This window comes from Boleophthalmus pectinirostris, unplaced genomic scaffold, assembly GCF_026225935.1.
Source record: "Boleophthalmus pectinirostris isolate CB_2022bp ecotype Guang Dong unplaced genomic scaffold, ASM2622593v1 HiC_scaffold_14, whole genome shotgun sequence".
NCBI lineage: Eukaryota > Metazoa > Chordata > Actinopteri > Gobiiformes > Gobiidae > Boleophthalmus > Boleophthalmus pectinirostris.
In genome coordinates, this window is record NW_026571047.1 from 9,723,897 (window position 1) to 9,748,789 (window position 24,893).

The following is a 24,893-nucleotide window of genomic DNA, read 5'->3' on the forward strand; positions in this document are numbered from 1 at the left end:
TGTTAACGCATGCGCACAACGGCCAGCAGGTGTGCAAATTCTGTATTGGGTGTTAAATAAAGCAATAAAAACTATTAAAACCCGGATAAATGCAACGCATTCCAGGAAATTATAATATATCACAAAACCTATTTTGTTATATTTAGTTATATTACTTAGTTTAATAAAGTGCGATAATTTGCAAAGTGTTCTTCGTTGCAATAAACCAATAAAACACGGATAATGTAACAAGATTCAAAATGTTATTACAAGCTATATGGCCATATTTAATTTGTTTAATGAAGTATGTTAATTTACAAACTGTTAATTAATAGAATTCCGACAGTACATGAAGGCAACGCAATAAAAAAACAAAACAAAAAACTAAATGTTTTTTCAAGTTTTAGCTGTAACATAACACTGGTTGAATATAAACTTGTGTGACAACGCTGTTATAAAAAAAGTTTTACTTTACATTTTTTCGTTATCGATTTGGCTAACTTTTTGCGCATGCGTACTGCCTCCCATGCTCCCGAAGGCATGATGGCAGCGGACAGTGCAGTGGTGCTGGGTTTGGTGGAGGAGTTTGTGTCTGGATTGGTAGACAGCAAGGCCAAGGACGCCGCAGCAGGTAGCACACTCACGTCAGACTATTTTGTGATCATTTCTCCTTCGTGGCATATTATAAAATAACGCCGATGAAGTTGTAGCGCTCTCGGAAGGATGCTACACAAGCTAACCTTAGCGCCCCAACATCCTGTGTGGTGTGTGACCGCATGCTACGTCTGTATGTGATTATTGTTCACTATTATACACCTTTTAAACATCGTGTGAGATAAATCAGAACGTATACCTTTGTTTGCAGTGTTGTCAGTTAAAGCGTTTGCACTGTTAATGCTTATTTAGTGTGCTTACAGGAGTATCTGTGGTTGACTTGTGGCTAATATTTTGTAAGCATCTTGTCAGTGAACTCTGTACCTTTGACCCTGGCTGATGCTACAAATGTGTCATTAACTGGAGAACAAAGTCTGGCCATACATTGTCACTTATTGTATTGAGCTCTTACATGAAAGTAATAATAAGTTGCTTTGTTCCAGCTGTCAAAGATGGACAGTTCACAGTTCTGCAGCTGGTGGAGGCACTGGGGTAAGTATTAAAAAGTTCAGGACTTGTCCTAGCAAAATTTTTACAAATTAGAATTGCATTATGTTCGTAGTAGGGATAGGATGACACATGACTTAAGATTGGATCTACAAGAATGAGACAAGATGAGATTTTGATATAATTTATGGACAGATTGTGCAGTTCTGTTCACAATTTTGAGACCGGTCTGGCTGCGGATCACCACCCAGAGGACGCAGTTTGCAGACCTCTGTCAAGAGGACCCTCATGTGACTTACCTCCATCCACAGGTTCCTAAAATCAAACGGCAACCATGCCAAAAGACAGTCAAAGTTTGTGAGTTCCTAACTACTGTTTTAGATGGAACCAAACATTGTTTTTCATTAAAATGCAAACCCTTTTGTTTACCGTAACCATTACAGATTTGTGCCTTATCTTACCCAGACATTTGAAATGAGCTTTATCACCTTCATAACCTTTAGTGTAACAACGGATAAAAAAGTGTAATCAAGTTATTTAAAAAAGTAAACTAATGAAAAATGGTGTCGGACATGTCAGTGGAGGTGCACCCTGGTAGAGGGGTCAAGGTAATGCTGGGTGAAAGTTAGCAGCCAGACTCTCTTGACAATTTTGGCCTCCTCAATTTCTATTTAATATTTTTGCTGTCATTGTTCCACTGCTTTTTGGAACTACAGCTTCCCAGGAGATGTAACTCAGCAAAGCCCTTTAAACCCCTTTTTGTGGCAAATGTAAACACATGGCTAAAAATCTCACAAGATAATTCCCTATCCCTAATTCCCTTAAGTGTTTGAAATACTCCAGGAGGGATCATGTCAGTCAAGTTATGTAATTATATAGGAAAACAATCTAATTATAGCTGTCCCAGTAGAACAATAGGAATTAATACACACAAAAAGTAATGAACCTTTTATTGCCTTTGTGGGTCATTTGCCAAGAGAAAAACGATAAACCTAACATATTTGACATTTGTGTTTTATTAATGTTATGTATTAATATTGTACAAATGCTATGTTGTAGCTTAAGTCTGACCAGCTCCCAGCCCCACACTCGAGCCAGAGGAGTACAGCTGCTCTCTGAAGTCTTAAATGAATGTTCTGGAAGTCTCACTGAGAAAGAAGGTACATAATTTTTTCTACAGTGTTTGTAAAATAATAAATAATAAAAAATGTATTTCAATATTTTTCTTGCATTCTTTTATTTATAGTTGAAGTTCTTATTGCCTTCTATGAAAACCGACTAAAGGACCATTATGTCGTCACACCTCCTGTCTTACAAGGGCTCAAAGCTCTGGTAAGTTCTGTCTAGTGGGAAACTTATAATGGTACACATCTCCAATATTAAAATATTTTCTCCATCTTTTTTCTAGACAAAATGTACAGTTTTGCCTCCTGGCTCAGCTGTGTCCATGCTGAGGTCTCTATTTCAAGATGTTCATGTTCAGGTAAAACAATGAATAATAATAAAAAATATTTATATTTATGTATTTCTGTGATCCTGAATGATATTTTTTATCCACAGTCTCTGATGCTGGCAGAGAGAGCATGTGTTTACAATATGCTACTCAACCTGATGGAGACCAGGGAGGCGGGTAAGTCTCATACTATTTTGTCAGAAATACTCACATTTGACAGTTTACCTGACTAATTTTAATCAATTTAGGACTTAATTCCTTCACTCTGTCTCTCTCTGACTCTCTCTCTCCTTCACTAATTGAATCCATGGAAAGTAAAAATGGGAAGCAAATATACCTTTTTCTGTATATTATATATATATATAACTGTAAAGGTGCACTAAGCAGCTTTTTTGCTTTTGGTGAAGATGTTATGACATTGCTTGGAATATTCCACAGTATGGCATTAAACATTATTTATTATGCATTTGTTTAATCACATTTATGCCACAGAAATACCTTGAAAAATGTCTCCTCTCCACAGAAATGACCTGTAACCTGGCCATGAGGATGTAGATCGATAAGTTTAGTTTAATGCCATACAGTGGAGCATTCTAGTTAAAGTAATTACATCTCTATGGAGACAATAAAGTGGCTGATCCTCTTAAGTTATGTGAACATTTTAAGTTATAAAACATAAATACCAATATAAAGCAAAACAGAACCCTTTTAAGTTGCTTCATCAATATATTTTTAATAATTCAGTCTTTTCCATGACGTTTCCTCCACAGAACTGAAGAGTTTAGGCGCCGACTTTGTCTTTGGCTTTGTCCAGTCCATGGATGGAGAGCGGGACCCTCGCAACCTGCTGCTCGCCTTCCAGATTGCTAGCAACATCATCTACCAAGGCTATGACCTAGGTATCATCCCCTAACATTCACCATCAATACCAGCTGTTTTGCTGATACCAATATCTGCTGTGACTGATAACAAAATGTGTGGGTCTTGCTAGTTACTCTAAACAGTAAATTTTGGTTAAAGTTTCCAAATTAACTTTATAATTTTTTTATAAAAGTAGAACAAAATTTATTTATGTGGGATATTTGAAATCATGTATTGCACAATTATTTAAACATACAGCTATATTTTTAGCCTAATTCCTCTTCTATTTCCATTCTTACTCATGAATCTTCAAAAAGACAAAGCTGATGCACTGAAGCTGAGAATCACACATGGGCACACGAAGGTTGGAGCAGTTTCTAAAAATACCAATAACAACACCTGTGAAAAACCTCTGATATCACTAATACTGATATTGGAACCATTATATCTCCCATTGCTACCATCACCTTTGGCGACAAGATGAATATGCAATTGAATCAAACTCACAGTTTGAATGGATGCAGTTAGCAAAGAGTAACCTTGTAGTTTAGACCTTTACAAACATATTCTGAAATAAATGTGATACTTATATTAAATTATGAATTGATATTTCAGTCTTCTCTCAAATATTAATGCTCCTGCACAGTGAAATAAATTGTGCACTTTGAACAGATTACAACTGTTAAAAGATAAAACATTTAATCGCAATCACAATGTTTGTCACAATCCCACTTAGATATTTATCAAAAATCAACTACAATTGCCTCTCTTCTGGTCATTTTCAACATTTCTATATTCACTTTTCCTCAGGTAAATTTGCTGAGGAGCTGTTCGAAGTGACATCGTGTTATTTCCCCATCGACTTCAGCCCTGTAAGTCCATGTTTACTCAGCTGCTGTTGGACGGGGAGTTGATGAAAACGCGGAGATTTAGCAGACTTCCTGTGACCTCAGACGACCCACATAGGAAACAATAACCTGAAATCTGTTTGTGTCGGCGCTGCACGTTTCCCTCGGCAGCGTCACAGGGGTCAAAGGTTGTGTGATTGTTTTAGTCGCTCATGTCAGTTAGTCATAATAAGAATATGAGTGGGTTTTACATGGGCTGTTTCAAATTTAGTAGGTCTTAAATAACTTGCTTGTAGAAATAGGCAATGTATTGAAAAATTTATAATACTGCTATTGTTCTTCTAGTGAAAATTCATAAATTGAATAGTATATAGTCTTTAAAGGTGCAATGTGTAACTTTTCTGGTGGAGAGTCTGCCACCAGCGTGTCTCCATGGAGATGTTATTGGGGTTTTTTTTCTGGAATGTCCCAGTATGCCATTGAATGTTTACTCAGTAATGTTTTTATTTACTTATTTATTTTTCTTTTGACCTAAAAACTTTGTTTCTGCGTTCTTACTGATGGGCTTGCCTCTCCATAGATTTGACATGTAAGTTGGCCCTGTGGTGTCACCTACTGTCTTCGTAGAAACACATAAATGTAATGCCATACTGTGGAACATTCCATCAGAAAAGTAACACAGGGCACCTTTTAATTAAAACCATTTAAAACAACATAGAAACTATCTGAATTAAAATGAAATAAACATAAATAACTAGTGTAATATTCCAGAGTATAATGTGGTATTTATGCACTTTTGTTGTTAGTTTAGTTTATTTAGTTTAGTTCATTCAACAGGGACCATTTGTAAACGCATTTATCTCAAAAAGGAAGAGATTGTTTACACCAAACTGAGCTAAAGCTAGTTTCCATCTGCAGTCCCCAGGCAGGTTAACAAACAATTGTTAGAATACTTCAAATATCCACTCATTTACAGTCAAACCGTGCAGTCTTTAATTTTAAAATATCACACTCCACATTTCCACATTCAACATTCAACATTTAAATACTACGTCACTGATCCATTCATCTTTTATGAGATACTTGAACCTGAAAATGTTTACAGACAGATTTTATCACATTCCTGGTTGTTAAAACATTAAAACATTGTCTGACTCTTAGTATCGAGATGATCATGTTTATTAATATCCCCCACCCATACCTGCTAGTCTCACTATTTCACAGAAATGAGTTAATAGCACTAACTAACTATTTTAAATCTGTGAAATGTTAGTGTTTCCTGTACATACTCATTGAATTGAATACATTACTTCCTATATAATTAATAACCGTAGAGAGAAAAATTTAATTATTGTCATAACAGATCTTTTTTTTATTTCATTTATTTGACAGGAACAGTGTTTATGTAAAAAGGTAAAAAGTAATCAACTTTTTTTCTCCCCCCCTACGGTAGCCACCCAATGACCCCCATGGTATCACCAAAGAAGAACTCATCTTGGCATTGAGATCAATCCTGACTGGGACACCAAAGTTTGCAGAGGTATTATTATATTAATTTTCATTTATAGTGCTGTCCTGTTTTCTAATTTTACTGCATGACTTGTGTTGCAGTTCCTGTTACCACTCATCATTGAGAAAGTGGACTCTGATGTACAAAGTGCCAAGTTGGACTCCTTACAAACTCTGGTGAGAGATCTGATTATAACTGGACATCTGTCATCTCTCTGCACTGCCTTTGAACCTCTTTGGTGTACCTCTGTGACCTCTGAGGCCAAGCTGCTGTGCTACAGCAAAGGACTGTTCATAACTGGAGCATTCTGGAACAACACCAGACTGCTCTTTTAAATACAAGCCACAACCTGTCAGTGTTTCCAGAGCGAGAGGAGAGGAGACCACTGTGGCCCCTATTGATCTCAAGACCCACTTATACAGTATATTTGTACTGGGTCAAGACATATTTCGCCCAAATATATGGGATATAAGGATTGTTTGTGCATCATTGTTGTATAAACCTGTGAGGAAAACTGCTACTATTAGTGGAAAATTGTGTTTAAACCTCTCTTCATTTTCTAATTGTTAATTGTGTTGTACAGGCTGCCTGTGTCTCTCAGTATGAGCATAAAGACTTAGCAGAGTTCCTAGAGGGGCTGTGGACATCCATTCGTAGAGAGGTCAGTTTGACTTGATTATTGATTTCACCTCTACTAAAATGAACCCGTACAACTAAAACAATTTAAGGCCAATGCACACCAAATGTGTTATCATGACAGGCCTAGTACTCGCTGTATTGTTTCTATTGAAGAACAAAGCTTCATATGTTGTGCCTTTGCAGGTGTTTCAGACCTCCAGTGAGAAGGTCGAGTCTGCAGGTCTCTCCGCTCTCACCGCACTCACTTCCTGTGTCTCTCGCTCCGTCCTCAGCTCTGACTCTGAAGACTATCTCAGCAACTTCCTCAACCTGGTTATAAAAGGTGACACACATACTACCACTGACACATAACAAAAATATAAAGTGCATGCGACAGCTTTTCAAGCTGCAGGTTTTCTAATCATTACTTGGTGAATATTTATCATAGTTATATCAGTTAGTGCAATTTTGTGGAAATAAATGTTGAAAAGAAAAGTACAAAAATATGGAATTCATCTACCTCTGTCTTCAACGTAAAATTCCCTCCAAAATGCAGGGACAGTTTACTCTCAACGAAGGGACTTTCTGGAAGTTTAAACAAAAATTAAGGTGTTGTGATTAATTATTTTTGTCTAATCTATCTTTTGTGTTTAGACAAGTTTTGGCTGTAGACCTGTCGTATGCATCATCTACATTTATAATAATAGTAAAAAAGTCAAATTTCATACCAAGTCAGTCCAAAGTGTTGCATGTGAAACGTGTCTGTTGCTCTCCCTCATCACCTGAATGTGATGCTGTTGCAGACTGTAAGCACCATCTGAGTGAACCAGACCTGAAGCTGGTCTGGCCTAGTGCCAAGCTGCTGCAGGCAGCCTGTAGTGCCTCCATCAGGGCCAGTCACATCATTACAGCCTCCGTCATGCCCAGCCTCATCGAGCAGTACAACACCAGGACACAGGTACTGAGATCAATATTCAGATGTAATACAGTAAAGTGTTTTGCATGTCATAAAACATCTGGGAGGTTTGAGTAGGGCTGTATGATTAAAAAAAATGTAATTGCAATTCTTCTGACAAGTTTTGCAATTGTGATTTAGATTTTGTGATCAGGATTCAGTTCATAGAGCACATCTGAAACACATCCAGGGATATAAAAATTAGAAGTCTGAATTATGAATTGTTAAATTAGTAAAAAACCTTCTAATGCTTTTCAGAAAATGTTGGTAAAGCTCTTAATTCATTTTGCCATAAAGAGATAAGATACTTTGTTTCTGCAGAGGGCATTCTTTTACCAAAAAATAATTTCTGTTTTTCCTTTATGTATTTGTGCCAACTTAAATTTTAAATTGATTATGATATTCTGCATGCCTCATTTGAAGTTATACTCAAAAGTGTATTTCTTTGCCTTTGAAACTAAAATAGATTCAGGGAGCAAAATAGTTTAAGTGGCAATTGTATTTTCAAAAAACAGTGAATGGTCAGAAGGCAGAATGAGACCAAATCAGAAAGTGAACAGCTAAGGTGCTTAAAAGTTTAAGTTTTGATCCTAAGAAGTGGCGTTAAGTTTGGATTCACCCTCTTAAGCTCGCTAAACACTACAGAATTTTGCAGTCTTAAAGAGTTTTAAACGTGAGACACAAAGTGCAGACCACAGAGATGAGGTGTATCATACGCGATTTAAAATCTTAAAATCCTCCGAGCATAAAGACTGCATTGCAGTGAAGAGACCACACACCACAAAATAAAAGCTGTGAGTGCACCTTGTGTCAGCTCTTTCCTGTCTACTGTAAAGCAACTCACTTTGGATCTTTGTATGTGAATTAATCCTTTAATCAAGCCTCAAAGTCACATTACGCCTCCCCAATGTCGGAGAAAAGCAAACTGGATAAAAAATGTCTGTGGCAGGCTTTAAATAACAGTAGTATTATTCTATCCAGGTAATTCAACAACTATAACTTTAGATTACACACTTGCAGTGTGTATTACTGGTTACTACATTTCTCTTATTTTACAGTGCTCGCACCGGCGGACATTACTAGAAGTGGTTCAGAAATTTGTTCAGTCTGTGAAATTAGTCAACACACCAGAAAATGGTAAGTGCACAATAAAATAATGAAAAATTAGCAAGACAAGAAAAAAAAAGAAGCTTAATATGTCTCCTTCTTCTCCCTGTAGAGGACAATGCTTTATCAGAGTACCGTTCTTCATTGTGTAGCATAGTCTTCTCTGCCCTCAGTGAAACCAATGACAGTCTACAGATCACAGCCACGCAAGTGCTCACTTCACTGACTCAACAACAAGGTAAGATAGTTCCACTTTTAATGTTTTGGTGTGCATTTTTTGTGTTAAACATCCATTTTTGTTTCCTAGGTCTATTGGAAGAATCCGATATAGAACTGGCCGTGGATCATCTGACCAAACTGTTACTAACGGAGGAAGACGAGAGAGTGTGGTATTGTTGCCTAGTCCTAATTTTTAAAATTTAATTTTTTTTTTTTTTTTTTATTGTGATCTATACAATTTTGAATCTGATATGTTTTTCTGTCAAGCCTTGCTGTAGTAGAATGCATTGGGGCTTTAGCAGTATTACATCCAGAACAGTTCATCTCTAAAATGATTCCACGACTGAGGATTGAAGCATTTGCAGGTAAGACATGCATGTTAGTATTATAAAAAGTAAAAAAAAAAAGAACTATAACCACAACTGAACCTGAGTTGTCAATGCCTTTACCTGCAGATAGAAGACACATACAAAGTTTCTCTTGAGACTGGCAATTTCAATGAGAGTCTCATGTGGCTCTGATTGGATAATAAGCACAAAATCATAAAATTATAACAAACAACTTCAACATCATATCCAGTGTTTTTGTAATCAAGAACGTGCACTATGTATGTTATTGATAAACTGACACTTGTTTATCCCTATGGACATGTTATTGCTTGGCCTGGAATGTTCCACAGTATAGCATTAAACATTACTTACTTGGGTGGGTCGCCTCTAGAGATTTGACATACATTCCAGGCAAAGCAACGACATCTCCATGGAGAGACACAGGTGGCAGACCCTTCACCAGAACTTACACAGCGAACCTTAAAACATCAGATTAACAGTATTGAACTTACTTGCGCTTGGTTTTGTCTGAATTTCATAGTGGAAAAAAAAGTAGATTTCATAAGTGCGGTTTGTATTGTATTCTATTTTCGTATACAGTACCGATGGATGAAAACAGTTTAGAAGCAGCTAAACGCCCCTCTCATCAAACCGTCCGTCAGCGGTGTTTGACGGCTCTGGCCTCAGTCTCCTCTCAGCCCAGTGTGGTCCAACAGAGCACGCCTGTCCTCCTAGAGCTCATCTCGGCTGCACACACAGGTACTTGAACCATTCACAAAAATATATATAAAATTGTACTGATTTTAAAGGCACTATGTAACGTTTTTGTTAGGGGTCTGTCACTTGCTTGTTTTTATGGATATGTCACCACTCTGCCTGGAATATTCCACAGTAATCCACTTTAATGTCTTACTGCTATAGATGTGCTATAGAAATAAACAGAACTACCTTACATGTATTCAATTACAGGTGGTTTTATAGCTCAATAATACTTAAAAAATAGCCATTCTTGCTTGGTCTACTTACTTGGTCTGGCTTAGTCTCCATGAAGATGGAAAGGTTTAATACCATACTGTGAAACATTCCAGACAAAGGAATAACATTTCCATGGAGAAAAGAGTTTGACGAACCCTCCACCAGAAAGTTACACAATGTATCTTTGAATGTATTATGCAAAATCTACTTTGATGGAAATGGTTTCTGTTTGTTTGTTTGTTTGTTTGTTTAGGTAGTGTCCCCTTCACCATCGAGGATGTGGTGTTGGCATGCCGGAGTCTACAGAGGATAGCAGAGCAAGTTCAGGACACAGAGGAGACCGGGCACTGTTTTCATGACATCATTATCCCGCGCCTGCTGTCTCTGACACTACAGGCTGCTCTTCAGGGTGAGTCTACTACTTCTGACATATTAAGGGTAATATTATGTGCTAGCAGTTAATACTGCATGGACATGTTATACTTCCTCTGAATCAGGAACTAAAGAATCCTACTCAAATCACCTAAAAGTAAGGAAATAATAATAGCAGCTTATTTACATTCCAAAACTATTTGTTATTTTTAGGTGAAGATGCACCCAGACCCAGTCCTTTGGTGGAGGAGAGTGTTCTGTCTGCTATGGTCCTAGTCATTGGTACATCCTGTTCTAAACTGCAGCCCAAGTCAGTCATATTTCAGTTTATCACAGTAGAAATGACTCTTACACTCTCATTTATAACACCTCTCTGCCTGTTCTCTACATCCAGGTTGGCAGAAGAAACTGCATCTAAAGCAGTGTCTCTCTTTCTAAATGGCAACATCTCCTTTTTGCCAGACAATTCATTTCCATCAAATATTCAACTTCTTAAGGTTTGTTTATGATGCAATTCTACAGTGACCCGCTGTAATCTGAAGTGAAGTCATCCTTATGATGTTATCTTTTTGACCGTTTCCAGGGCGACTGTTGGAGACAGTCCCAGATGGTTTGTCTGCTCATGGCTTGTGTGTGCTCTTTACCACGTACTGTAAGTATTGCTTCCTTTTTCAAGTTGTGTGGGTGCATATTTATCACACTGTAGGGACCAACACTTGTACACACATTGACATGATGGGGAACTGCCTAATTATGGGAACAAAAAGCAGGTCCCCCATCATTGTAAATTCTTTATTATCATTAGATCAGCAGCATGGTTTAAAGTGAATGGTGTTTTATCTTAAAACATCAAGACTAGTTTATTATTATTAAATGGTATGCAGTGGTCCAAAATTATTCCTCACTTTCCTAACTTTCAGAGGCTAGAGATTTTCCATCTCAGTAAAGCCAAAAGCAACTAGCATGTTGAAACTCTCTATAATTAGATGCAGACAAAACATAGCATCCTCATTTCGACCATTCTTGTACAATACATCTAGGGTGAAACTAATATTGTTAAACTACATTGGAAAAATCTGGTACAGCCTCCTTAACATATGGGTTAAAATAGAGATAGAGATAGAGATTAAGATTAGGCAAGTAGTAAGGTTAGGCTCAATTTCCAGAAAATGAATGTATGTCAGTGTAATGTCCAAGAAGCATGGAAACCCAGCAAGAGTTTGAATATGTGTATGTAAGTAAATAAATCATCTTGTGTTCTGTTTCATGCAGGTTGAAGTCCCACAGTTGGATGATCTCCTGTTCGCACTGGAGGAGCTGAGCTGTAGCTCCTCCCACACTCTGTCCTACACATCAGCGGCTAAGTGCTTCGCAGGCCTGGTCAACAAGAGGTCACTGGGTCAGTCTGGGTCTAGACTCATTATCAGATAATTGATCTAAAACAGGTTGAATCAATAAGATAAAACAAATCTGCCTTTTTGACTATTGTTAGTAGTCTGTTGTACTTACTTATTCAAGGATTTTAGGTTTTTGAATATAAATATAGGCACCATATTGAGTACTTTTGACCATTTTAAAAGCTAAATATAATTTTCTTTATCGTTAATTGCTATAATTGCTGTAGACTTAGAGTAATGTGCACCAGGTAACTTTGTCTTCTGCATTTGACCAATTCTTGAATACCACATCATGAGCAGTAGGCGACCACAGTGCAGCACTTCGAACCCATTTTAATTAGAAGCTGGAGGATTTGTCTATTAACACATTTTAGATTATGTCAAGTTAATTTAGGGAACTGTTACATGTTCAAAATGTAGTCTTAGGTAGCATTTAAAGTTTGTTTGTCTTTATCTAAAATCATGTGGTTATTTTCCTCAGGTGAAGCTCTGGACAGGCTCATACAGAGGACAGTGAAGAGGGTGTGCTCTGAGCTGGACTCTCCCATCTCCACTGTGCACACTCAAGCCTTCACTCTCATGATCTGGGTAAGACATTATCTTAATATTACCATTTCATCATTATCCTGAACTAGCATCATCAATATAGTTTCCATGCCAACAGGTTGCTAAGGCTCTTCTTCTTCGATACCACCCCCTGTCGACAGCTCTGACGGACAAGGTAAATAGACAAGCTGTACCTGATTTTTACTGTCTTAAAAACAGTGAGTTCATTTTAATCAGTTTGCAGTGGTCCAAAGTTATTGCTCACATTTTACCGCAATGATAGGCCTGTTTCACAAATTTCAGAGGCCAGCAACTAACATGCTAACAACACACCAACCTTCCTTCCTGTTTTGTGGACAGTAAAAAAGCTCTATAATTAGATTAGACCAAAATGAGAGCTCTATGTACTTCCTGCAAGAACTGCTCTTATATATCTGTACTGGGACAAAACAAATTATACTTACTTATGTGAAAAAAAATTGATACAGCCGCTTTAATGTACTTTGAAGAACAATATTAGTAGGTAGTATAGTACAGTGGGTAGTAATAAGTGGTATTTGTAATCATTTATTAAGTATTCATTGATTTTGCTTGTGTTTTTGTAGCTCTTCTCTCTGCTTGATGATGCAGAATTGGGTTCACTGGCAGCAGACGGCTTTTCTCTCCTCATGAGCGACTCCACTGACGTCCTAAATAGAGCTTGTCACGCAGACGTACGCATCATGTACCGACAGCGCTTTTTCAGTGAGAATTCAAGCAAACTGGTCCAGGGCTTCCATGCAGCCACAGGTACAGTACAGACAAAATCTGAAATAAAAATACACTGAATTTGAGTTTATATTGAAGTGAAGTGCAGTGACTAGATGCTCTTTATTTTTGCCTCTACCAACCCTTTGTTTGAAAATGCTTGTTCAACTTCTATTCTATTTCTTCTATTATACTGAAGGCAGTGCTATTACTTTTAACATTGGTAACTTCATTCTGCAGCTAACCTGTATATGGTGCCACAGTGTCACTTCTTACACTTTTAATTCGCAATTTCTTTACTACTATTCACTTTTTTAAAATGTTTAAAAAGCTTTAATTTGTCATTGTACTGTAGCTGGTTTTGATTAACTATTTTGACAAAAATGTAATGCCTGTTTCAGAAAGGAAGCCAAACTACCTAAAGGCTCTGTCAAATATCGTCAACAAACTGCCGAAGCAAGTGCAAGTGACTGAACTACCAGCAGTGAGTACCGTTTTATATATATGTATTAGTATTACTCTTACATGGTGCCATGGATTTTAAAATGTCTTCTGTCTTGTTCCAGCTCCTGTCCCTTTTGCTGGAGGCCCTGTCCTGTCCAGACCTGAGTGTCCAGTTGTCCACTCTGTCCTGCCTGGAGCCTGTGCTGGTGGACCCTCCCCCAGCTCTCATCCAGCAGCTGGAGGCTTTGGTGAGCAGGCTCCTGGCCCTCACGTCCAGCCCAGCCATGGTCAGTTTATGGTCCTGATTCTAGTGTAAATGTAACTGTATTTAGTTGGTACTAGTTTCACTATTGTTTTATTTCACTCTCCTGCAGGTTGTAAGAATAGGATCTCTGAGATGCATCCATGCTCTGTCTCACTTTCCTGCACATGAGGTAAAACCATTTTTCTAGCTAGTCCATCTTTCAAAAATGTGATCAACAGTATTTTAGTGGGACTACTATGAAAAAATCCAGAGGGGTGTACTAGAGCTAAACTTTTGTCACAAGTTAAGATAAAATGTTAAGTCTTAGAGCATTTTTACGGTGAAATCACTGATGAGAGGATCCACTGCCTACCAGATCACTGGTTTGCTTTAGAATGTTCCACAACATTAAACTAATCTAAAGCGGTGATGCCATCAGACCAAGGTACAAGTCACATCTGTAGAGAGGGGACCCTGCTTATATTACAAATGCAAGGATTTTGAGGTGTTTTTCAGCAATAATGTTTTTATTCCATACTGTGGAACATTCCAGGCAAAATAATAACATCTTCATGGAAACAAGTAGACACCTTAGAGCACCTTTAAATAAGAGTTCATATTTTCACGTTTAGTTTGTTTTTAGTGTTGTTTTAGTTTTTACTTTCCTTACAGGCATTTTATGTTAAAGTAAATTCTAATGTCTACTTTAAAACACGCACTGCAGATCTTATTTGTAAATGTCTGTATGAAATTTTTGTCTGTATGCTGTATAATATAGATACTGCCATTTCGAGCTCGGGTCCTGCGGGCTTTAGCCAAACCGCTGGATGACAAGAAGAGGCTGGTGCGAAGTGAAGCCGTACGGGCCAGAGGGGAATGGTACGCATCAATGACTATTCAACACTGACTACTATTACTACTACTACAGTGTGTCTAACAATATGGTATTTCTTCCTAGGTTTCTTTTGGGAAGTCCTGGAGGAAGGTGATTGTTTCCCTGGCAGTATTTTTACTTGACAACTAGTCCAATGTACTTTCTGATGTCATTCTCTTTTTTTAACACGTTTTGGCCTCCTGAATGTCATGTAACTGCTGATATTTTTATGAACGCACAAAAATCGAATCTTTAAAATCAGCACATGCATTAATAGCATAGTTGAATAACCATATTGAGATTTTATAACCATTAATGTATATGTTTTGTTTTTGAAGAAATGCTCAACCTTTTTATGTTAAAGCAAACTGACGTGTAGTAATTTAAAGTATCCACATGTATGCAGTTTATGCACTTGTTCTCTGTTAACCATAACAAGACATATCCTCTCATTTCAGTGTATTTGTATGTGTACATGTGTTATGTCCACATGAAATACTTGATTGTTTTGTTTTCACCAACTAAAATAAATATTGTTGCCATATTATATCAAATCCTGAGGCTGTTCTCAACCCTCAAACAGCTGCTGCCAAGGAATGAAGACAAGTTTGATATCAAACTAAAGATTCCATTAAATACTTTAATCTAAACCTTCTGTCTCTGTTTAATGTACTGTCATGTGTCAGTCATGAGGCCTTCACAGTCATAACAGACGAGGGTTCGCTTGTTTAAGCATTGAGTGCCACAAAGGAAACCTTGTGGTTTAAACTGGCAGGCAATGAAACCTAGTCTCACCTCGCATCCACCTAGTGTAATTGCTTCACCAAGAGCCTGATGGCTTCTGTTCAAGTGCCACAATAAACCTTATTCATTCTGTACAGAAATGTCACAATGATGTGACATCACCAAGACTTATTCATAAAAATGTGGTTAGGCTGTAACAAAGGTAAAGAAAACCAGACTATGAAAGAATGATTTTACTGAAAAGCCACAGGAGCACAGCTCCTCTCACTTTTGTTTCTCATTTTGGCCAGTACAGATTCAGCTTAGTCCTTAAGATGTGTGAAATACACAGGATCCTGACTTCACAGTGCCTGATAGTCTGTAAAGGCACACAGTATCCTGGTGTGCTTAAGACATATTTAAGATGGAGAAGGTGCGGTTTCTTTAATTTGCCCTTTTTGGCAAATAAAAAGATATTCATGTTTTTAGAGAAATACATATAAAACAGTAGCACTGGTCTGATAAGATGCAACCCAGCAGCATCTAGTAGAAAATTCAGCACTTAATTTAGTTCTTTGTATTCAACAGTGTGGCACTAATGGATAAAGGGCTGCTTTGTAAGAATCTCAAGTAAAGTTGTATAGTGGATATTCTAATAAAAATAAAGTATGCACACAGGTAAACAGGTCAGTAAACATGTGCAGTACAAATGCTGGAGCAGTCTTTGATATGTTGTTGGAGGTCAGATGGCCATAGGGTCCCTCCGGGTGAAGATGCTGTCCCACACAATACCATCTCCTTTGGGAAGGTGCGAGGAGGGCAGAAGCACCCGGGTTAACCAATGACTGAGAGAAAGGAACACACATGCTTTTAAAAACAAATAAATACACTACTGTTTTATTTCATATTTAGCACAACTTACCTTCTTTGTTCCACACCAAACAGCAACTTCCAGTTATTCATCCTACCATGATGATAAGGATTTCTGAAGACCTACACGAGAAAAACAGAACTTTAGATGTAAAATTGTATGCTGGTTACTTCACCCCTCTGACTTGATGTGCTATTACCCTGCCCCTCTCCTTGAGCCTTCTGGTCTCCTTCCTGTTGATATGGCGCTCCACACTGGTCTCTCCTCTTGTGATGAGCATTGTGTGCCAAAGAGTCAGTCCTCCCAGTGCAACTGCCACGGAGCTGCAGATAAAGGACTACTTAATTACTTGAAGCTTTATCCTCTATTTTGCTTGAATAAGGACGAGCACTGGCTGAAATTGACTAGGATTGCGCCACAGAAATAATTTTGTAACATTATTTTAAACTCAAAACTGTGTAAACAAACTCCTGTGACTCATTTTTCATTTCATTATTTAGCTAGGAATGTTCTTGGTCACACTATGATATTTTTCATAAGTTTTTTAAGTATATTACAGACAGCAAATTGCACTGCAGTATATTTATTGTTCACTCTCTAAGATACTATTTCTGCTACCTACCTGGTCAACACCCAGAGGAAGATGATACATTTGTGAGCAGTTGTCTCCATTATAGTGAACTCTGGTGGAGGGGTCTGGTAGTAGCTCTGGAAAAACACATTATGTAGTACTTCAGACATGTTTGCATTGACAATTTAGAGAATCCTTATAATACAATGACCTAATCAAATTGGGTTCTGTCATTTCACATTCACATGTCATTTCATCCTTTCTGGGCCTACAGTTGTTAGTAGTTTTATTACATCCATTTACCATTACAGCTATTTTGTTTCCTCTGGATTAAAGTCAGTATTCGGTTCCAGCATTGGTAATTCATGTTTTAATGGTGTTCCCTTATCATAATTATAATCAGAGTTGTATTTTGATAGATTCATACATGTTTGAGCAATGCCGAATAATCCTGCCATTGAGGTTTCAGTGCGCACAAAAATCCTGTTTCACCTACCTCCTACCCAACCCAAAAACCTGTACTCGGTCTTTGAAAAATTAAGACTCTACTCTTCTCCTGTTATTGTTCAATACTAAGTCCCTCAAAAATGCATCACATGTGTTCTTTAAGGTCAGTGGCGAGGACAGGGCAGTAATTTAACCTGACCAACTAATTCCTAAGATCCTTTGTTTACCACATAGGTCAAACTGCCAGGCCAAAGTTTATCTATCTCTAATTTCACTTCACATTGGCCATCTGGCAGGTGTGGTTTTTGTGGCTCCTCCCCTAAATCAAAAGCCCCACCCCTTATGCCATACCTCCACAGCATTGTAAGACTCAATGAACAGGCTCCAGCTACTAATGCTGCAGTAGACACAGCCCAGGGTCATGTACAGGCAGAAGGAGAAGAAGTAGCGGTGGTTAAAATGCCCGACACAATTGTTCAACCAGGCTGGGGAAATTAGAGTTGAGGTCAATGAAGAAGAACCACAAAAATGGGTAAAAGTAAACAGATGGTGGACTGCTGTTGTGAAGGATACGGCAGTGGTGGTCCATCTTCAGTATACATCTGGAAAACATGATGCACACATAATGTAGCCTTTGAATTTATTATGAAAAAACAAGAATAATTTTATTTTCTTACGTGCTGCAAATGCTACAGTGATGTGTCCTGGCAGGCTTAGGAGTGATGCATCTTTTGCACATAGATACTGAAGGAACATTGAGCTTATCCTAAAATGAAAAATATGTGTTTTTATATCAAAAGATAACAGTGATTATGACAACAGCTGAGAAGTTCTAACTCACTCAATTATCCCATATTAAAAAGAAAATTAAATAATCTTGGAATAGAGTGTGACGACACCCATACAGTTTGGTAGCCAGCCTGGCGCCACATAGAGCCTCCGCTTAATTTCATTTCTCTCCAGCAACTAGGGAATCGGAATACACTAGACTGTTTGCAAGAACCCTAGAAGTGTGAGTCCGGGCACCAGCCAATCAGCAAAGAGCCTACATTTTGTGTTGGGAACAATTCCCAAGATTGAGGATTAAAAGCCAGAACAAAGAGAATGTTTGTTGAATTTTATTAAGGGTAAAGACGTTATTGCCCTTCTTCCTACAGGATTTGGCAGGATTTGGGAAAAGTAAATATATCAGTATTTTTGCAGCAATTGGTTAAATAAAAAAGTACCCGCCTACTGTCGACCGACAAATCCTAATGCTGCGAGGTCAGACGGTTTCCACAAAGTAAAACCTGCTGATAAATCTGGCTAACTGTTCGGCTCCAGTCAAATGAAACTCACAAGGCTAGCAGTTATAGGAGTGAAAAGAGGGGTGACCATTTTTCATTGTAAAGTCAAGAGCCAGAGCCAGGGTTATTGGAGTCTGGCTCTTCCATCCTATTAGGAACGTGGCTGCTAGTGGGTTAATTAGGTCCATTAAAATATACAGTCTATGGGTGGAACACGAGACTGGGAGATAAGACAAGATTTTCACATATTTAATAATAAATCATTTGGCCTCACAATTTCTGTATTAATTGTACTTAATAATTTTGTTGTCATTCGACTTTTGGAACTATAGAACTATAAGTCTTAAGTGGTGTATTCAGCAAAGTTGAGTTTTTTTGTCCAAAGCAAATGTAAACGCATGGGGGAAAAAATCTCACATTTTTCTCAGGTGTGCATAATCTTGTGGCAATTTTATCTCATAAGATCTTGAGGCACGAGATCTCATTCCGTCCATAAGGAATTGTAGCTATGTGTTTCTGGCTTAGACATGACATATTTTTTACATGTTTTATATAGTTGCTGCAATGCCATCCTGACTTCTGTCTTACTTTCTATTTGAAATTATAATAATTCCTGTTACGGGCCCTGGCCCTTTGATATTTGTTTAAAGTACTCCCGTTCTTCTATAATTACTTTTGTCTGCGCATGATGCTCCCGGTCCGCGAGCCCTGGACCCGGATGCACGGGAGTACCCGACACGGGACGGAGGCTGGCGTCGCAGCGCGTCAGCAATTGGCCCTTCATCCCTGCGCTTCCACCAATCCGCGGATGACACCTGTGATAGCGGGGGATTGAAAAGGGACCATCTTCCGCCTGCTCGAGGCGGCTGGATTACTGCGGCCAGCTCGCCACTTGTGTTTGATGTTGGGTTGTCTCATTTTGTTATATTGCCGGCTGTTGCCTTGTTTAGTTCGTCGAGACACCTTTTTTGTTCGCAGTAAACCTTGAGTTAGATTTGGTACTTTGTATTTAGTTAGGGCTCTTTAGTTTATTAGATTATTTTGTTTAACTCCTATTTATTTTTCACCTTAATTGCCTGTTTTTTTGTCTTCCCTTACACTGTAAACAATAAATGCAAAATTTTTTGTTAAACCTTTAACATCCTGGTTTTTTTGTTACTTCCCTTTCTCCCCTAGCAAAGGGGACGTAACAATTCCTTTATGTTATCAGATTACTATAGTTATAAATAAATTACTGGTGTCCAATGAGGATAATTTCTTTTATTTTGATTGCACTGCTATCATTTTTAGTTTTGCTGCTGCTTTTTGACTACACCATTACAGCCCCAGGACTTTCAAATTCATTTTATCGTAATATCCCATATATTATTCTGACATATTCGATATTGCTCCAGAAACCAACGATGTTCCGTACCTTGGGTGGGTGTCCTGCTGCAGTAGTGGTGGCCTTGTAATAGTGAAAGACTATCATGAGCAGGAGCCAATGCCCACAGCCCAAGTGCCAGCAGCTCCAGAAGACCGGGTAGGTGCTGACAATTAAGGGTATCACAAACAGGTAGACTATGATCACCACTGAGGACGTAAGCAGGACCACCAGGCTCACAAACACCTGAGACCACAAACATGGGAGGGTTACCATGACAAAAAAAATGTTGCTCAAAGTTATTATTCCATTAAAAGAGCATCTACTGATCTACTGACTCTAAAATCTAAAACTGTATCGTTCAAGTTTTTTTTCTAAATTCAAAAGATCATATTTCTCAGAGTACCACATTGTAATGAATATTGAATGCTTCTTATTTATTATCAAAACTGGTCTTGACAACATAGGTGAAAATATTAGCAGTTCTCATCCCATCATTAATCAAGCATGACACTATAATTACAGTTATTAAAGAACTTGTTGTGGTAATCATTATGCACAATGGCAAGTCTAAAAAGGCCTTGGCTCAAAATACACAAAAATATCATCTACAGATAATCTAAATGCTAAAGTATGGTGTTGCCACTATTAGAGAGCAAAGCAAATAGCATTTTTATTTTCACTGTGCTATTGTAATCAGTATTGAGTATTGACTGAATTAGTTATCGAAATCAATTGAAATTTTAGTATCGTGACAACACCAGTTACAATACTTTAAAATATCAAACTTGATTTCATAACTAAGAAAAATACTTGATACCATTTCAAAACCACAATAATAAAAACAGTTTGACAATATAATGTCATTTTCAACACAAAATAATAGTAGTTTCTTTAAAAATATCATGTCCAGTTTATGAGATTTTTCTCAATATTGATACATGTTCAAATAAGTATCTTGTTTCGATACTAGTTTTTGTAGCAATTCTTCTGACAATTCTACTTGAAAGAATACTACTACATACCACTCCAAACCAGCGCGTCATATTGTCCACTATCCAGTAAATGGGCTCAAACACACAGTCGAACAGCGTATCTGAGTCACTCAGGCTGTTGTAGTAGAGTGACTTGAACATCACTTTGGTGTAGCTCCACAGCTGGGCCACCCTTCCTCCTCCTCGGCCCCCTCTGTGAGCTCCTCTGTGGGGTCGGCACCAGCGCAGGACGAGCCTCATGGTCCGGGATAACTGGCACCTCCAGCTGCCGCCTGACCGCATCCCACCGGCCGCTCCTCCACCACCACCACCTCCTCCTCGGAAAACCCTGCCTTCCAAACACACACACATGCACAGGCAAACGGACCAACAGTTACAAATGCAAGCAGCGAAAAACAGCAATTCCTCGTTCTTCAAACGAATCATGGACTCCATCTTAATCAGTTAACTTCCACTAAACACAACTAAGGACAACTAAACTAAACAGCACTGGTAGATACAAGCCAGTTAAGGCAAATGAGAGCACAAGCTAATCAGTTAATGCCAACAAAAATACTCCCCCCTCTTAATAATTGATGCCTAATGAATGTCCATGGGCCAAAAAAAGTACTCTGGTCAGTGTTGTAACTCTATGAGAGGAAAAAGAAGGACATAACATGAGGAGGTAACTAAGCAGTGGCTAGGTTTTCATGAAAGTGACTATTGGTTTCACAGATAAGGATCAATGACCTTCTAAGAAATGGAATAATGAGGAATGCAAATGAGGAGCTATTCGCCAATGGACAGACGACTAAAAGTGTAGGTGTGGTTTACAGTGAGAACCCTGGGGAAATCAAGAAGGAACAGACAGAGCCAAGAATCAACCAGAGATAGTTTATGGGGAACTAGTTAAGTAGAGAACAAGACACACCTTACTCAAAGTGATATGATCTTCCATACAATAGTAAATTAAAGTTGTTAGTGCAGTTGTTTTCACAGAGTGGGTGTGTACACTTACTAGAAAAATCTCAGCAGACAAAAGGTAAACGAAAATAACATCCAAGGGCAAGGGTATTCATTTGGTGTACCTTAAGGATCAATCCGTGGACCATTACTTTTCTTTGAATATTAGCAATATGTACATGGGCGATGGATAGTAATGAATTTTCGAACAGTGCATTATTTAGAAATTGATGTAGTCTATTTTAGTGTTATCACGATACTAAAACTTCAAATTCCAATTTTTTACCATGATTTTCAACATGAAATTATAGTACTTTCTCTTATATTACCACGTGGCCTCTCTGTGTAAACCCTCAGTCGTCCAGGTCCATGGACGTATACTAGATATGTTCTTATACTTGTTCTGATCCTGTGTTCTTATACTTGTTCTGATGAAGCTCAAGATCATTCAAAAGCTATTCAGAAAAGGTCCATTTCTGTCCTCTGAATTTTAGTATCGATATCTGCTCAAATTAGTATCTAGTTTCGATACTAGTTTTAGTATCAATTAGTATCTGATTTTCGATAATTCTTACAATCCTAGTCTGTTTTACTTCCCGGCAAATGTTCACTGCATGTTAAAATGTGTTATTATTATTATGTAATGTTCTCTGATGTGTGAATATGATGTGTTAATGTCATTGTGGAGGTGTAAATGAACTCATATGTCTAGTTTTGACAGATATAACTCAGTGTAGAATGCTATAATAAAGGCAAAAAAATAAAAAATAAATAAAAAAATATTTGCAGGCAGAATTTCCACTCAAATTTTTGTTTTAACATTCCGAGATGATAATCTTGGGTTTTGACTTGTTTGACAGACAAGATTACTATATTATAAACTGTAAACTGATGAAGTGGCATGAGTAGATAGTCACAATATAAAAACTCAATGTCCTATTTGAAAAACATTTTGCACTTAGCTCAGATGGACAAGAAGTAAGAGCCTGGCACCCAGCGGGACACTGTGGTCACCATGACAACCTGCTGCCAGTCTAAATCTGGTCTGACAAGTAAGTGCACTGTCACTGTCACTGTGATGATGAGCTTTCAGTGGCATACAGGTTTGACCGCCATGAACTGCTGTTTTAGTTCTCACACTTACCTGCATGCAGTGAATTTGACTACAAATTTAGGTATTCATTCCTATGTGCACTGTGCATTTCAAGTACAGAATTACACTCAAGCTTACTTACGTGAATAGGAGCTTTTGTAGTAGTAGCAGTAGTAGCAGTAGCAGTAGCAGTAGCAGTAGTAGCAGTAGTAGCAGTAGTAGCAGTAGTAGCAGTAGTAGTAGTAGTAGTAGTAGTTGTTGTTGTAGTAATAGTAGTAGTAATTAATCCATGCCCGTACAATGGTGATGTGTGCTACCATGCGATTTGTAAGAAACCCATCCAGTAACCAATAGGTCTACATAGATATTCGCCTTTACCTAAAAGAATACAACTGAATAAATGCTTGCAAAAAAAAATAAAAAATCAGGGATTCATTCATAACCTACAAGCTGCAGCTCTAATGGTGCAGTTAGCAGGGATGTTACGCTATGTTTAAACCTTGACATTTGCTTTATCCGTTTAACATACACTACAGAACAATGTCCGATTAAGATGTATTATACCTGGTGAGGTGCGAAGGGCTTATCAGCGGCACGACAGTCAGTTTAGGTCATGTTCAGGAGGATAATGTTAGCGGGGATCACGCTCTGCTGCTGCGGCGGAAACACGGAGCTCAAACATCCTCTATGGAGTAAGAGTGTAACCTTCTCTGTCAGTCGTTATCGAGAAGAAAACGTGGAAGTCGCGTCAAATTAACGTGCCAGTGTAATTTACAAATCTATAGTAAATGTTTGTGGAGTTAATTTGCATTTATCTATCTCAAATTATAGAGAAAAAAGGTAAGGCGATAAATAAAACCGAAGTGGGACCTCTTGTGTGAGTGTACTTGGCTGTGTAGTACCACGCAAGGTAATCTGGGAAGTTGAGTCCTATCTTTCTAATATGTTCTCAAATGTTTTTTATTGTGTTCACATTAAAAGGCAACACACACAAATGCAAACATAATATGTATGCATTGATGGCGAAATAGCGTTGCAATTAGAAAATAGTTCATATTTTCTGCAAAAACTGAGCTTTGCCAGAGAAACACACACCCAGGAAGTGGTGTATCATATGACTGAAGAAAAATGGCCGCGGTGCAGTGGTAGGATGCTTTTTCCCATTAAAAATAAAACATTTTCAGAAAAAGATACCTCTCTTAATCAATGTTTGCATTAAGATATCATTTGCTTTCTCTGTACTATGGCATCGTGTGTTCTTTAGGTTAACAAAAGCATTACTATCGATCAACTGTCTGTTGCCTATGTGTCTTCTCGTGTAAAAAATACAAAAGTAATACAATTAGAAATGGAAATAAATAATTTGACTGTGTAGTGAATTAAATACTATAGTATAGACTATAGTAAGAGGACCTACTATAGACCTTCTCTGATGTGTGTCACTATTAGACCTATAGTATTTGGAATATTGGGTCTATAATGTGACAGAATCATAGATCATAATTTACATCAGTGGCCTAAATGATCTCAGATGGGCCTAAAAATATACCAAATTATTACATAATGCAGTAGTAGCTGTGCATATTCCAAAACTGTATAAAGTAACATTATATGCAGGTGTACCTTGCAAACAGATTTTGATAGACTGTTTCAGAAAATGGGTGCACTATTTTCAGGCGTACCCGTTGGCGCAAGTATGAGTCTGAGCTACAGAGATGTCGTCCAGAGGCACTACCTGTAGAATTTGGGGATTACCATCCCCTAAAGCCTATATTGGTAAAAATTACATTGACACTTACATTTGTACTGAGATCATGTTCTTTATGTATGAGAAAGAATTAACAATACATTTTTCTTCTGTAGGTGACAGACACAAAGGCCCGTCGTGGAGTCCGCAAAGGCAGCACCTCTTCTTCATCCTCCTCCTCTTCCTCAGTCCCTGCTGACCCTCTCAGCTCTATGCTGGATGGGACAGACCCTCTGTCGATGTTTGCCAGTGAGACTTCAACTGTACCTCGCAGTG

General features: G+C 38.0%; 2 protein-coding genes and 1 non-coding gene across 4 annotated transcripts; 2 read left to right on the forward strand and 1 right to left on the reverse strand.

The window, feature by feature from the left end:
* Positions 1-511: 511 nt before the first annotated feature.
* mms19 (MMS19 homolog, cytosolic iron-sulfur assembly component) lies at positions 512-15,133 on the forward strand. The gene is made up of 31 exons (XM_020924200.2): positions 512-610; positions 1,077-1,125; positions 2,140-2,240; positions 2,327-2,412; positions 2,489-2,563; positions 2,641-2,710; positions 3,304-3,432; positions 4,205-4,266; positions 5,696-5,782; positions 5,854-5,928; positions 6,336-6,413; positions 6,575-6,713; positions 7,174-7,328; positions 8,384-8,462; positions 8,545-8,670; positions 8,740-8,821; positions 8,919-9,016; positions 9,581-9,739; positions 10,209-10,364; positions 10,541-10,637; positions 10,722-10,824; positions 10,911-10,979; positions 11,600-11,726; positions 12,206-12,312; positions 12,389-12,445; positions 12,876-13,059; positions 13,419-13,501; positions 13,584-13,748; positions 13,836-13,895; positions 14,484-14,584; positions 14,664-15,133. The coding sequence occupies exons 1-31, from the start codon at positions 520-522 to the stop codon at positions 14,692-14,694; spliced, it is 3,081 nt and encodes a 1,026-aa protein (XP_020779859.1). The 5' UTR covers positions 512-519; the 3' UTR covers positions 14,695-15,133.
* LOC129407957 (small nucleolar RNA SNORA50) lies at positions 5,967-6,102 on the forward strand. Its single transcript, XR_008631792.1, has one exon. It is a non-coding gene; the product is annotated as a small nucleolar RNA SNORA50 (small nucleolar RNA).
* An 800-nt stretch (positions 15,134-15,933) lies between the features above and the next one.
* zdhhc16b (zinc finger DHHC-type palmitoyltransferase 16b) lies at positions 15,934-23,743 on the reverse strand. 2 transcript variants are annotated; one of them, XM_055150055.1, is made up of 10 exons: positions 23,435-23,743; positions 20,866-21,163; positions 19,892-20,086; positions 17,869-17,957; positions 17,765-17,793; positions 17,543-17,676; positions 16,796-16,881; positions 16,373-16,496; positions 16,225-16,295; positions 15,934-16,147 (listed from the first exon to the last, which is right to left on the reverse strand). In XM_055150055.1, the coding sequence occupies exons 2-10, from the start codon at positions 21,115-21,117 to the stop codon at positions 16,045-16,047; spliced, it is 1,083 nt and encodes a 360-aa protein (XP_055006030.1). In that variant the 5' UTR covers positions 21,118-21,163; positions 23,435-23,743; the 3' UTR covers positions 15,934-16,044. The 2 variants fall into 2 exon arrangements, with proteins under 2 accessions (XP_055006030.1, XP_020779878.1); XM_020924219.2 differs by having other exon boundaries at positions 20,866-21,167.
* Positions 23,744-24,893: the final 1,150 nt, after the last annotated feature.